Here is a 12616-nt window from a genome sequence, read left to right as displayed (position 1 = left end):
TGCAATCCTCCCGTCTGCCTGGCTTACACTGTGATGGATGGTGTCAGGTTCTGGCAGTTAGATCCCCATAGTACTCCACTGCACACACTCCAATGTATGAGTTAAAGTAACTTTATCAGAGATCTATCGGTATCAGCATACTCCCACAAGGTTATTGGCAGAAGTGATGTATGAAAGTTTGGAGGGGTCAGTTATAGGCAAAGTCTCCTTTGGGATATGAACAGTTATGATTCTGGCGCGAATGGGTCAGGAGGGGAGGGGGAAGGGTTTTGAGACTGGAGGAGAGAAGGACTGGGAGAGAAGCAAAAATGACTTCATTTTCAGTTCCCAGGCTCAAGCCGGCCCTCAAGGACACACTCTCAAGCATCGGCAAAAACGAAAGTAGATGCCACAGTAGGCACCTGCGAGATAAGCAACTCCCAGCCAAACAGGCCATCAGTACGCAACTTCACGCACTTTCAGAAAACCAGCACACAGCCCAGCACACAGAAAATACTCATGGCAGATATGTGGGGAGACACATATGACAGATGGGCTGCTCCCCCTCTCCAAATTCCAGCCAAGATCTCGTGACATCTGCAACTCTCCTGGGATGTCCCCAAGCCTGTACAAAAATGCCTCCTATATGTACCTGGCCCCATTCTGTGGGTTTTGTGATCTACAAAGGAGGGACATGTTCAGAAGTAGATATCTGATGTGGTTTTAATTATATAATTGTTGAACTGCTGGATTGATGTTTCTTCTCTGTGGCCTATTCGGAGTGTAGGAAGGTTATGTATAAAAATCCCTAAATAAACAAACAAAGGTAACCGTGCAGAAACTTTTGCCAGGCAGAGTCTGTTGGCAGCGAAGCTGAAAGCAGAACATGAGAATCCAGTCTCCTCTACATTGGCAGGATCCCTTAATTTCTCTCTTCACAAGCTTATCCTGGGACAGAACTATAAATGACCGACTGTTATGCGGAAATACCCACAAACCCTCTATTTTACAAGTGGAACTTTATATTTTTAAAAGAGTGGCACAAAAACTAAAAGGTACTAAAAAAAGCCTCATTTAGGGCTGGGAGTATCCTGCAATTCTACCCTAGGCACTGGAAATAATACACATTTTTGTATTGCTCCAAGAATGAAACATCTTGGTAATGTCTGTTTTTGTTTTTTTAGAAAAGCAAATGTCTAGTCCTTCTGGCTGTAAAGTGGGATGAATGTGTAAGGGAGGGGGCAATGTTTAGTGAGAAGAAAAGGTGCTCAAATTCCAGAGAATTGCACTGCTCCCCATGGCTACTAGAACCAAAGGTGCAACATAAGAGAACATACATAAATGTGCTTTGCATCGTTCTCACAATTCTAAGAATTAATCTTCAAAATTGTGTCCCCCCCTCCTCATAGGTATTTCCCAGTGTTAAAATTCTTATTGGATGCCCTCCGCAAGTAGCAGGGCTTTCTCAGTGGTAGCTCCAGTGTTAGGGCACAGCCTTCCAGATAGGTTTACCAACTCCAGGTTGCGAATTGCTGGAGTATAGCATGGGAACGATGGGGTTCGGGGAATGAACTTAGCGGGCTACAGAGCTGTAGAGTTCGCCCTCCAAAGCAGCCATTTTCTCCAGGGGAACTGATCTCCACAGTCTGAATATCAGTTGTATCTCCAGGCCCCACCTAGAGGTTGGAACCCAACTTCCAATATATCTAGCAGAGCACCCTTCTGGTGGCAATTGGGAGAATAACAACAACAACAACATTCGATTTATATGCCGCCCTTCAGGGCGGCTTAATGCCCACTCAGAGCGGTTTACAAAGTATGTTATTGTTATCCCCACAACAATCACCCTGTGAGGTGGGTGGGGCTGAGAGAGCTCCGAGAGAGCTGTGACTGACCCAAGGTCACCCAGCTGGCTTCAAGAGGAGGAGTGGGGAATCAAACTGGGTTCTCCGGATTAGAGTCCTGCTGCTCTTGACCACTACACCAAACTGGCTCGGTCGGTCGGTCGGTCGGTCGGTCGGTCGGTCGGTCGGTCGGTCGGTCGGTCGGTCGCTCTATCTATCTATCTATCTATCTATCTATCTATCTATCTATCTATCTATCTATCTATCTATCTATCTATCTATCTATCTATCTTTCTTTCTTTTCAGGAAAGTCTTTGGACGATTGTTTCTGATTGGACCACTGCTGCTCAACAGTTCAGTCTGTTTTATGTTTTATAGATTTTTAGTGATATACTTTGTTGCTGTAAGATCCTGAGAGCAGGTGGTGTGATTAGAATATTTTAATTTAAAAAAAAAATCAGAAGAAGCTTGGCACAGGATTTCCATTTCCCCACAGTCCATGGCTCACAGCCTTGATTTTCACCATGAATGTTCTTCATAAGCATCCTACAGTTTCCAGAAGCACTCTAAAGCTTTAACTAGGCTTTGCCCCCTAATAGGACATTTTGGAGGTCTTTCATTCATAGAGTCACCATAGGTTGGCGGTGACTTGACGGCACAGAACACACACCCACACCCTAATTTGTTAGGACAGGAGTCCCCAGTGTGACACCCACTGGCACCTTTCTGGTGCCCAACAAGCGTTCGCAGAAATCGGGCAGGGGCAGGTAGGGGGCCTCTGGAGATCTGATTGTTTTGGCAGCAGCTGCCAACCACAGTGCTGGTTTTAGTCTCTCCCTCTTCTTCTTTCTTGTCCCCCCCCCCAATTATTACTCTTGTCCCATGTGCTTGGGCTTCCTCTGTGTGTGTGTGTGGTTGGCTCTGTCTCTCATGGTGGCCATTTGTGGTTGCACCCTCCTCCCTGTGTTAAAGTTCCAGAAGTGCCCACAGGCTCAAAAAGGTTGGGGACCCCTGAGCTAGAGGATCAGAAACAATCTGAATTAACAGTGGCCATAAGAGGCTACAGAGAGAATGGCTCCTCTTCTCTCTCCTTCCTGTACACACAAAGGCCATTTTTACACTGCTTACCGGCCATGGAACATCACACCAAGCTCCCAGAACGACAGCATCTTCCTGGCGTGATTTCGCACGAGTTCTTGCGATGCTGTCGTTCCGGGAGCTTGGCGCGATGTTCCATGGCTGGTAAGCAGTGTGAAAACGGCCAAAGTCAAGATTCATCTGAATTATTATTGGCCGTAACCTCCTTCTAGCCACCATAACCAGTTCTTCCCGTACAAACAGTTAACATGCATTGTTCATTCATAACAACCTGTTCTGCCACTCAGGTTTCTTGTACAACTAAATCCTTGGCACTCAGCTGAAGAAAAGCTGAAGACAGAGTTGCATTTGTACACAACAGCTGCCTGAGCAGATGTTTTACCATTCCAGCATGGAAATACCATGGCTTTTAATTCACTATCTTCCGAGATGCACTTAGATATTTTCTAAATACAAACCACTTTGGCTGCTGACAGACACACAAGCCGGGCTGCAACATAGAGAGACCTTTCGGTGTCTTTCAGAACACACAATTTTCAAAGGTTTAGTCAATGGAAAATTATTTTTATTTATGTCGTTTATGTCATTTATAGTTCTCCTCACGGTGAATGTTTTTAGTGCTGTGGAACTTCTTACCACAGGCAGCCGAGACAGCTTGTTTCACACCATCCTATTTAAAGGAAACTGTTCTTTACGCTTGGTTTTTAGATACCAAACCATTATTCTGTCACGTGTAAAAGCTCAGAGATCTCATTCAATTATAGAACGATAGGGACTGTGAGAAACAACTTCAGACTATTTCAGTTAAATAGTGCCAACTGCTGATTATACTGTTGACGGGGAAAATCAAATTTAGAAGCTGAGGTCTTGGAAGCGGATTCATAATAATAATAATATAATAATAACATTCAATTTATACACTGCCCTTCAGGACAACTTAATGTTTCATGATGCTCTAGGTATTTACAACAGGGGAAAACATTTATATAGCTGTTTTGCCACAACAGCCATTTCTACAGCATTCTGCCCTGACGACTGACGTTGTTTCAGGTGTGCAAACATGATTTTTCATAATACCACAGACTAACTAGTCCCTACCCAGTACCTGGAGCACTACAGCCTGTCTCCGTGTCATGGGAGAGAAAGGGGAGGGGGGGTCTGTTTTAAACAGAAAGATGAACTCTATAGCTGAAGAGTTCACTGTCTTGATATGGGGGCTACAGGGAAAAAAAGATCAAAGATGTTCATTAAATGGTTTGGCCCTGAGGGGGGATGGGGTGGTGAGGATATCTTTGCTGACACTGCTATTTTTTCCATGTCAAACCACTAGACCAGGGGTCCCCAACGTGGTGTCAATGGGTGCCATGGCACAAACCAACCTCTTTCTTAGCACCCACCAAGTGGTTTAGAAAAGGGAGGGGGTCACGTGGGGCTCTTGGCCAGAAAGGCTTTGGATTGGCTGTATAGATTAATATAACATGGTTTCAAGGGCAGTTACCTCCACAGTGTTGGTTCGATTCTTCCTCATTCCCAATGTAATTTTTAAATTACCCCTCTTCTCTTCTGCATGTGGGCTTCCTCTGAAGATGTGGCCCTGGGCCTTCAGCTCGTGGTTGCAATGGACAGGCCAAATGGCCTCATGCTAAATCGGAGAACAGCATAACCTAGTTTGGCTATGGCCAGACTGAAGAGGCACAGCTACAGAAAGGTCCTTCTCCACACCTGCTGACTAAGATCCTTCAACTGGAGATGCCCAGGACTGAATCTGGGACCTTTTCTTTGCAAAGCACAAGGTCTGCCACGGAACCATGGCCTGTCCCCTGGGGCATTCCCCCTGACACGTGCCTTCTGCAGGTCACCAGACGATATCTAAAGCGATTTAACATTTACGTAAAAATATGTAAAATTAAACTTGTGAACACTGCACATAAAATTGTATGGACATGGAAGGAGGAGGAATAGAAGAACGCTTTACTTGTGGACAGTGATCCCACAGGGACTATTCAACAGACGCTCATGTAACTCACAAATGCATTCAGAATGACAGTCATCACCATAATAGATACATCCAAAGTGAGCAGATAATTGCATCTTCTTAGCAACAGAATACTCTGCAGCAGGGCTCATTTCGAGGGGGAACGTGCAGGAACGCAGTTCCAGCAGTTCCCCAAAGAGGTCACATGTCAAGTGGCCCCGCCCACCTGACTCTCGGCCATTTTGGGCCTGTTTCAGCCTGGATTGGGGCCAAAATGGCCCGGATGGGGCCTCTGACGGGTGGTGGATCACTCTCCCACTCAGCAGTGGCCCGATCCTGACCATTTTGGGCCTCTTTTCGGCCATTTTCAGCCCCCTTTTGCCATTTTGGGCCCAATTTCGGCCCTGAATGGCCAGGATTGGGTCCAAAACAGCCAGGATAGGTGATGTCAGGGGGTGTGGCATATGCAAATCAGTTATGCTAATGACACACTTTTGGTGCTGTCAAGGGGCGTGGCACATGCTAATGAGTTATGCTAATGAGTTCCTCCAGCTCTTTTTCTGCAAAATGACTCCTGCTCTGTATGGATGTTGGGGAAAGGCAGCAGAACAGGAGTGTGATCTTGGATCATTTGCTGTATGTCGAAGAAGCCATCTGGAAAGACCTTCTGTGCAACTACGCTTCTACAGCAGCGCTCGTTTCATTGTTAAAAAAAAACCAGGATTTGGTACAGAACTAGCAGAGTGCATGAAAACATGGGCACAGAGTGACTGCTTAAGTTAATGGTGACTGGGAATTTTGTATGCTAGATTGTAGCTTAAAATAAAGGGACATTTAGCTCCCCAGGAGGATGCCACGGTGTCCGTGCCTACTGAGAGGGCAGACAGCAATGAGATTCTTTGAGGTTCAAATGATCCAGAGGAGTTAGCCATGTTAGTCTGTAGTTGCAAAATAGTAAAGAGTCCAGTAGCACCTTTAAGACTAACCAATTTTATTGTAGCATAAGCTTTCGAGAACCGCAGCTCTCTTTGTCAGATGCAACCTGACGGTTGCATCTGACAAAGAGAGCTGCGGTTCTCGAAAGCTTATGCTACAATAAAGTTGCATCTGATGAAGAGAGCTGTGGTTCTCAAAAGCTTATGCTACAATAAAGTTGCATCTGACGAAGACAGCTGTGGTTCTCGAAAGCTTATGCTACAATAAAGTTGGTTACTCTTAAAGGTGCAACTGGACTCTTTACAACTTTGAGGTTCAGGGCACAGTTTGGACACAGAGTGCGGGAAAATGCACAGGAGCAGAAATAATAGCACAACCCCTTAGTTATCAATTTGGTTGGAGATATCCATCAGCCTCTGTACGATCTCTGTGCAGGGCAGGGCTGGCCCTGCTCCTAGCAGCTGGGTGGGGTGGGGTGGGGAATGGCACAAGCCATGGTGGTGATGTATATTGCAAACCTGGTAGTGAAAAGGCATTGCTGGGAAGTGTCCGTGCAGAGGGGCATTAAACAAGGAAGTGATTCCTTAAGAGGGCCAGGGAGTGCACTCTTGAGAGGAGGAAAAACAGAAGCATCCCTCAGGCTGATTTACCTTCTGATCTAAACCATAGGCTTCTTGGACTCCCTAAATTCTCAAAATCGGTACAACATGCCAACCTTTCCCCAGTCTACAACTTTACTACAGTTCTATCTGGGTGTTTTAAATAAGCTTTCCAAATATCTGCTAAAATTAGCTCCAACTCTAAGAAGTAATTGCATTTTAATTGCCATGAGTGCTGGGTGTGCTCGGCAACACATAGAAGCAAGCCTTTCCTATTGATTCAAAGACTTGGAAGGGACCCAAGCTGTATGCACGTTAATTCATACTTTGCAAAAAAAAAGTTCACAGGCCACAAAGCGAGAGAAATGGTTTTTGAACAGCTGTAGGTTCTAGTCTCAGACGAGGCATTTCCTGGCGGTAATCCTTCCTCTTTCTACTCTAGACCGCAAAGAGCATGCTAAAATTTCTGAGCACAGCTGCAAAGTGCAGAACGAAGGGCACCTAGTATGGGTGGCTACTTCCCTGTTCTACTCACCCTTCCTCTCCGACAAAGGTGACATACAGTTTGTTTCTTTGCAGGTCTTTTCTTGAGTAACCCATAATTTGGTTGAAGGCATCTTCTAGCAAATGGTCTCTCCTGATAATTAATCTGCACAGTGAGACAAATTGAAACACAGCAAGTCACAACCTGTAGTTTAATGGTTGTTTTCCCTGTGGCATTTAGACTGCACAGGGTAATGACTATTATGGACCTCAGTCTTATCTTTCATCCAACATCAGCGCTTAAAAACATTGTAGGTTCTGATAACGCTTTCCGGGGCTTCCTATCATCTCAGAGAAAGTATCTTTCTACCTCCCTCCTAGGAGAAAGGGAAGGAGAGCAGCCTAGAGCTGAGATCTCCAAGCTTTCTAACCTCAAGGGCCCCAGCCATTGGAGGTGGAGCCAACCACAAAATGTCAGGGATCAAAATGTCAGATCATGCATAACTTTCTTCTTCTTCTTCTTCTTCTTCTTCTTCACAGGATGTCTTTTAGAAGGAATATTTTGTTTAAAAATATTATCTTGCATGCACCTTCAGCGGCACAGCAAATATCTTTGTGCCGTGGTGGCAGCTGCGCTGAAGCAACGTTTTAAAAATCCGCACAGCCAATCAGATCTTCAATGGCCCATCAGCAGCACTGCTGGTCTGCCCTAGCAGATGGCCTGCCCCGGGAAGATCCTCCTGTTGATTCTTCTGGACCTCTAAGTGGCTTTTGATACCGTCCATCATGGTATTCCTGTGGACCGCCTCTCAGGGTGGGGAGTGGGAGGTACCTTTTTGGACCTACCTGGAAGGTAAGCTTCAGAAAGGGGCGCTGCGAGACTTCTGCTTGGCCCTCTAACCCACAAGGTTCCATCTTGTCCCCCATGCCATCTACAGGAAACCACCGGGTGAGAACATCCAGCTATTTGGACCCGGTTGTCATCAATATGCGGCTGATACTCAGCGCTATTTTGGGCTTCCATTAATTGCTGGGGAGGCTGTGAAAGCCTTGAACTGGTGGAAGCAGTTTGGGGATGGACGAGAGAGACCCAGCGTGATGTGGTGGTTAGAGTGTTGGAATAGGATCTGGGAGAACCAGGTTCAAATTCCCACTCTGCTGTGGAAGCTTCCTGGGTGGCCTTGGGCCAGTCACACCCTCTCAGCCTAACCTACCCTCACAGGGTTGTTGTGGGCAGGGCTTTTTTTCAGCAGGAATGCGGTGGAACGGAGTTCTGGAACCTCTTGAAAATGGTCACATGGCTGGTGGCCCCGCCCCCTGATCTCCAGACAGAGGGGAGTTCAGATTGCCCTTCGCACTGCTCAGCAGTGCAGAGGGCAATCTAAACTCCCCTCTGTCTGGCGATCAGGGGGCGGGGCCACCAGCCATGTGACCATTTTCTCCAAGGGCAACCCACTGAGTTCCACCACCTCTTTTCCCAGAAAAAAAGCTCTGGTTGTGGAGATAAAATAGAGGAGAAAAGTGTAAACTGTTTTTGGTCCCTGTGGTGTAGGGTTGCCAGCTCCAAGTTGGGAAATTCCTGGAGATCTGGGGGGGGGGGTGAAACCTGGAGAAACCTGGAGAAAGTGGGGTTTGGGGAGGGAAAGGACCTTGGCGTGGCATAATTCTATAGAGTCCACCTCCAAAAGTAGCCATTTTCTCCAGGTGATCTCTGTGGCCTGGAGACCAGTTGTAATTCCAGGAGATCTCCAGCCACTACCTGGAGGCTGGCAACCCTACTGTGGTGGCTATAAATAAAGTAAATAAGGATCTTAATCCTGACAAGATGGAGGTGCCTCAGGTTGGCCGAAGACTCTGGACCCGTGAATCGAGATGTCTCCTATTCTAGATGGGATTACACTCTCTTAAAATGAACAGGTTTGTAGCTTGGGGGTACTGCTGGACTTAGACTTTCTCCTGGATAAACAGGACAGGAGCACCTTTCAGCAGTGTGAAGAAATATATTTTAATTTGGAGGTTTGGACTGTGCAAAACCTTCCCCTTTCGATTTAAAAAGTTTTCCTCTCTTTCTTAACAGAGAACAGGCAGGAAGGAAGAAGCTTATTGTCTCCAGCAGCATCCAGCAGTGGTTTAGAAATATTAATGGCCTCCCTGGCTGGAGACAACGAAATAATCAGCTCACTCCTGCAGCTGGAAGCTGATACTTAAGTGGGGCGGGGGGCAGAGATTTGGGAGGTAAAAGGTGCTGGATGGTATCTTCCTGGAGATTTCAGGAAAAGTTCCTTTGACCCATGTGGGGTGGGCAAACAGAGAGAATAAAACCGCTTGGCACAGAGGGAGAAGCTCTCTTTGGCTGATTCCAGCTAGGGGGAAGGAACTTTTGCACCTGGGTTTCTGCTGAAGGCCGCCATTGCTGTGTGGAGGGCTTCCATCCTGAAAAAAGACTACAAGATAGTCAAAGTTTAAAGAGCCACCCTTAGAATAAGATTGGCCAGGGCATGTAAAGAGGGACAGAAGAGTCGCATGTTTACATCTTTCTTATGGATTCCTTGCTCAGTCTGTTACTGTGCTGACAGTATGTCTGTGGACGTTTTATCTTTACTAAATGCTCTGTCATTTTGAATGCTGGTAGTTGTTCTCTGTATCATATAGACTTCCACTGTTTGAACATGCTAAGAACAGCAACATAGGAAAGGGATGCCGGGAGCAGTGGTCCTCTCAGCTTGTAGTTCCCATGCCAGCCAGGTGGTGGCAGTGTTACCAAAAGAGGGAAAGAAAAGAGTTGGGAAAGGCAGGAGAGTGGCATGTTGCCAGGTGGGGGGATTTGGATGGCCGCTGGTGCCTCGACATCTTGAAGGTACAGACAGAGCAGGGTCCATGGGTTTATTCTACCACAACTAGCTTCAGCCTTTCCTAAGGTAAAAAAGATCTTGCCACAGGAGCGTACGGTCACATGGTAACATCTAGATTAGATTGCTGCAATGCCCTCTACATGGGACCCTGACCTGGATAGCCCAGGCTAGCCTGGTCTCCTCAAATCTCAGAAGCTAAGCATTGGCTTTCGTTAGTAATTGGATGGGAGACCTCCAAGGAAGACCAGGGCTGCAAAGGCAGGCAATGGCAAGCCACCTCTGCTAGTCTCTTGCCTCCAAAACCCCAGCAGGGGGATGCCGTAAATCAGCTATGAGGGCACTTTCCTTCACCACCACCTCTACATGGGGTTGCTTCTGAAAAGCCGCTGAAATCTACAATTGGTACAGAATGCTGTGGCAAGAATGTCAACTAGACTAAGTTGTGGGGACCACATTGCGGCAGTCTTTACTCTGGTTTTCAATTTGCTTACAGGTCTAATTCAGTGTGCCGGTGCTGACTTTTAAAGCTCTATATGGTATGGGACCAGCACACCTTAAAGGCAGTCTACTCCCAAGTAGACCTACCTGAGCATTACGGTCATCTTTGGGGGCCCTGTCATTGAAACTAGATTGGGTGACCGCCCTACAAAGAGCCTTCTCGGTCATGGCACCAAAATGATGGAATGCCCACCCCAGAGGGATTTGCCTGCCCGCTTCTGTCATTGTCTTCCTCCAGTGGGTGAAGACCTTCTTGTTCATTTGCCATTCCTTCCTGCATATGTGTTTAATTGTTGTTACACCTGTTCGACATCTTGAGTGTCCTAATTTGTTGGAAAGTGACATACAAATGTTTTAAGTAAATAAATATGGCAGACAGGGCCAGTTCAAGGTATTTTGACACTCCCAGCAATAAACGCCCATCAACTCCTGGGCCCATGACACTGCCAGCCAGGCCCAAATGAGTTCCCTGCAGCAACACCTTGGCTTTGATCTGCAACAGCCAATCACCTCCCAGACCCCTGATTTCTGGGGGCAATTTGAGCCCTTGCAGTGGGTTGCTGTCCTGCTCACCGTGCCTCTTAAGAATCATTCCTGACAGTACAAACAGCTTGGGGGAAAGGGGAGGAAAAAACAGACCTCAGGGGAAGTGTTAAACATTCTCTTCCTCTCTCCCCATTATTTCTCCAGGAAAATTTCCTTACAAAAAACAAAGTTGCACAGAGAGTCTGGGAGTCTGTTACACACTTCTGCCACATACACTGAACAGTGATTTCAGTCAAGGTTTCCTTCATTCCAACCCAACACTATAGCTGAAACATCTCTCTGGCTACGTTTATGTGCTTACTGCAGAGGCCTCCAACAGGCCCATGGACGCCATTGCGCTCACTGACACCTTTCCTGGCACCCACCAAGTGTTTTTAGGAAGTGGGCAGGGCCAGGTGGGGCTTTTCCCGGCAGGGCTTTTGATTGGCCGCTGGAGATCTGATTGGCTGTGCTGATTTTTTTAAAAAAGTTGCTTTGGCCTCAACTGCCACCACAGCGCAAGGATCTTCACTCTGTGACTGAAGGTGAGCTGTGTGTATACAAGAAAATATTTTAAAACAGTATTTTAAAACAGTATGTTAATTCTAAAAGGCATCATGTGGAACAGAGCTTCTGCTTGAAATGCTGAAGAGTTACTATTAAGAGTTATGCGTAACATCATTTCCTGACATTGTGTCCACCTCCTGCAGCAGCCATTTTGTGATTGTGCCCGCCACCCTGTGTCCAAACTCCAAAGGTGCCCACAGACTCAAAAAGGTTGGGCCCTCCTGGCTAACTGCAAATGTGCTTCAACTAGATATAGGATATAGGGCTGGATCCACTACAGGCTTATACCACAGGAGCCAGAGAATTAGTTCTTTTTGTGGAAGTCATTTTTCCTCTTTCCTCATACCTGCTGCCTCCTCTTTCCTCCCCATTTTTGAGTGCTGGAAGTACCTCAAGCAACGTAGGAGTGGGGGTGGGGGATCCCCCATTGGGGGCGGGGAACTGGCACCCTGCTTTACAGCAGGGAATTGGCATTCACTGCTTTAGCCCACTGACACATAAGACAGACTCCGAGACACCTGAAGACTCCTGAGACAGGTTCCCTCCCACCTACCACTCTGGAGATGCAAATGACAGCCGACAGATTCCTCTCTCTCTCTCTCCCCTCCCATCTGGCTTCTTTAGCCATCCCTGAGTCCTGATTGGCTGTTATCTGCTCTGCCCACACACCAAACAGGCATACCGGTGTTTGGTAACTGATAGAAAGAGGTCGGACCGTTGCGCATCCATCACACACACCCAGATTCTGGGCTTCATTATAGGCGTTTGTGGGAAGAAATTCTTTGCAAGTCCCATGTTTTGATTGTAAGAAATGCTCAATTCTGTAAAATGCTTCTACTTACTTTAATTTCCCTGGGCCTTGCCCATATCCTTTAGTCTCCAGCTTCCTGTAGAAATTCCTCAACTTGGCTTCAAAATCTCTTTTATAAGGAGCTGGAGCTCGGGCATTAGCGCGCTGAGTCCCTGCAAGGAAGACGGAAATCCAAGCTGAACATACTGGGATCCACTGGTGGGTCTTTGGCCAATTTCCGGTGGGTCACCTGGTGCATGCTGGTTTTTTAATTTATTTATAAAAAGTGACCTGCTTGAGGCAGCTTACAACGAATAAAACAAAAGCATGCCAACAGATCCATTCAAGATAAAATTGTTAAAAAGCATTCACTTAAAAACTGGATACTGGAATTTTTGCAAAGAAGATGGACAAAGCATTCTTGGATCTGACACAACAAGTCCTTACGCAAATGTACACATTCCGGAGCA

At 46.6% G+C, this 12616-nt stretch overlaps 1 protein-coding gene across 1 annotated transcript in view; it reads right to left on the bottom strand.

Moving 5' to 3' along the window:
- Positions 1-12616, bottom strand: part of HECW2 (HECT, C2 and WW domain containing E3 ubiquitin protein ligase 2) — a 264692-nt gene that overhangs the window by 30305 nt on the left and 221771 nt on the right. The window contains exons 20-21 of the mRNA XM_054972580.1: positions 12199-12319; positions 6967-7080 (exon numbers count right to left, since the gene is read on the bottom strand). Of these exons, the coding sequence (XP_054828555.1) occupies positions 6967-7080; positions 12199-12319 (235 nt within the window). The remainder of the gene's footprint in view (positions 1-6966; positions 7081-12198; positions 12320-12616) is intronic.

The sequence above is a fragment of the Eublepharis macularius genome, chromosome 2 (genome assembly GCF_028583425.1).
Source record: "Eublepharis macularius isolate TG4126 chromosome 2, MPM_Emac_v1.0, whole genome shotgun sequence".
NCBI classification, from domain to species: Eukaryota; Metazoa; Chordata; class Lepidosauria; order Squamata; family Eublepharidae; genus Eublepharis; species Eublepharis macularius.
Note: the sequence above shows the minus strand (reverse complement) of the source record. Positions and strands in the feature narration are given on the sequence as shown.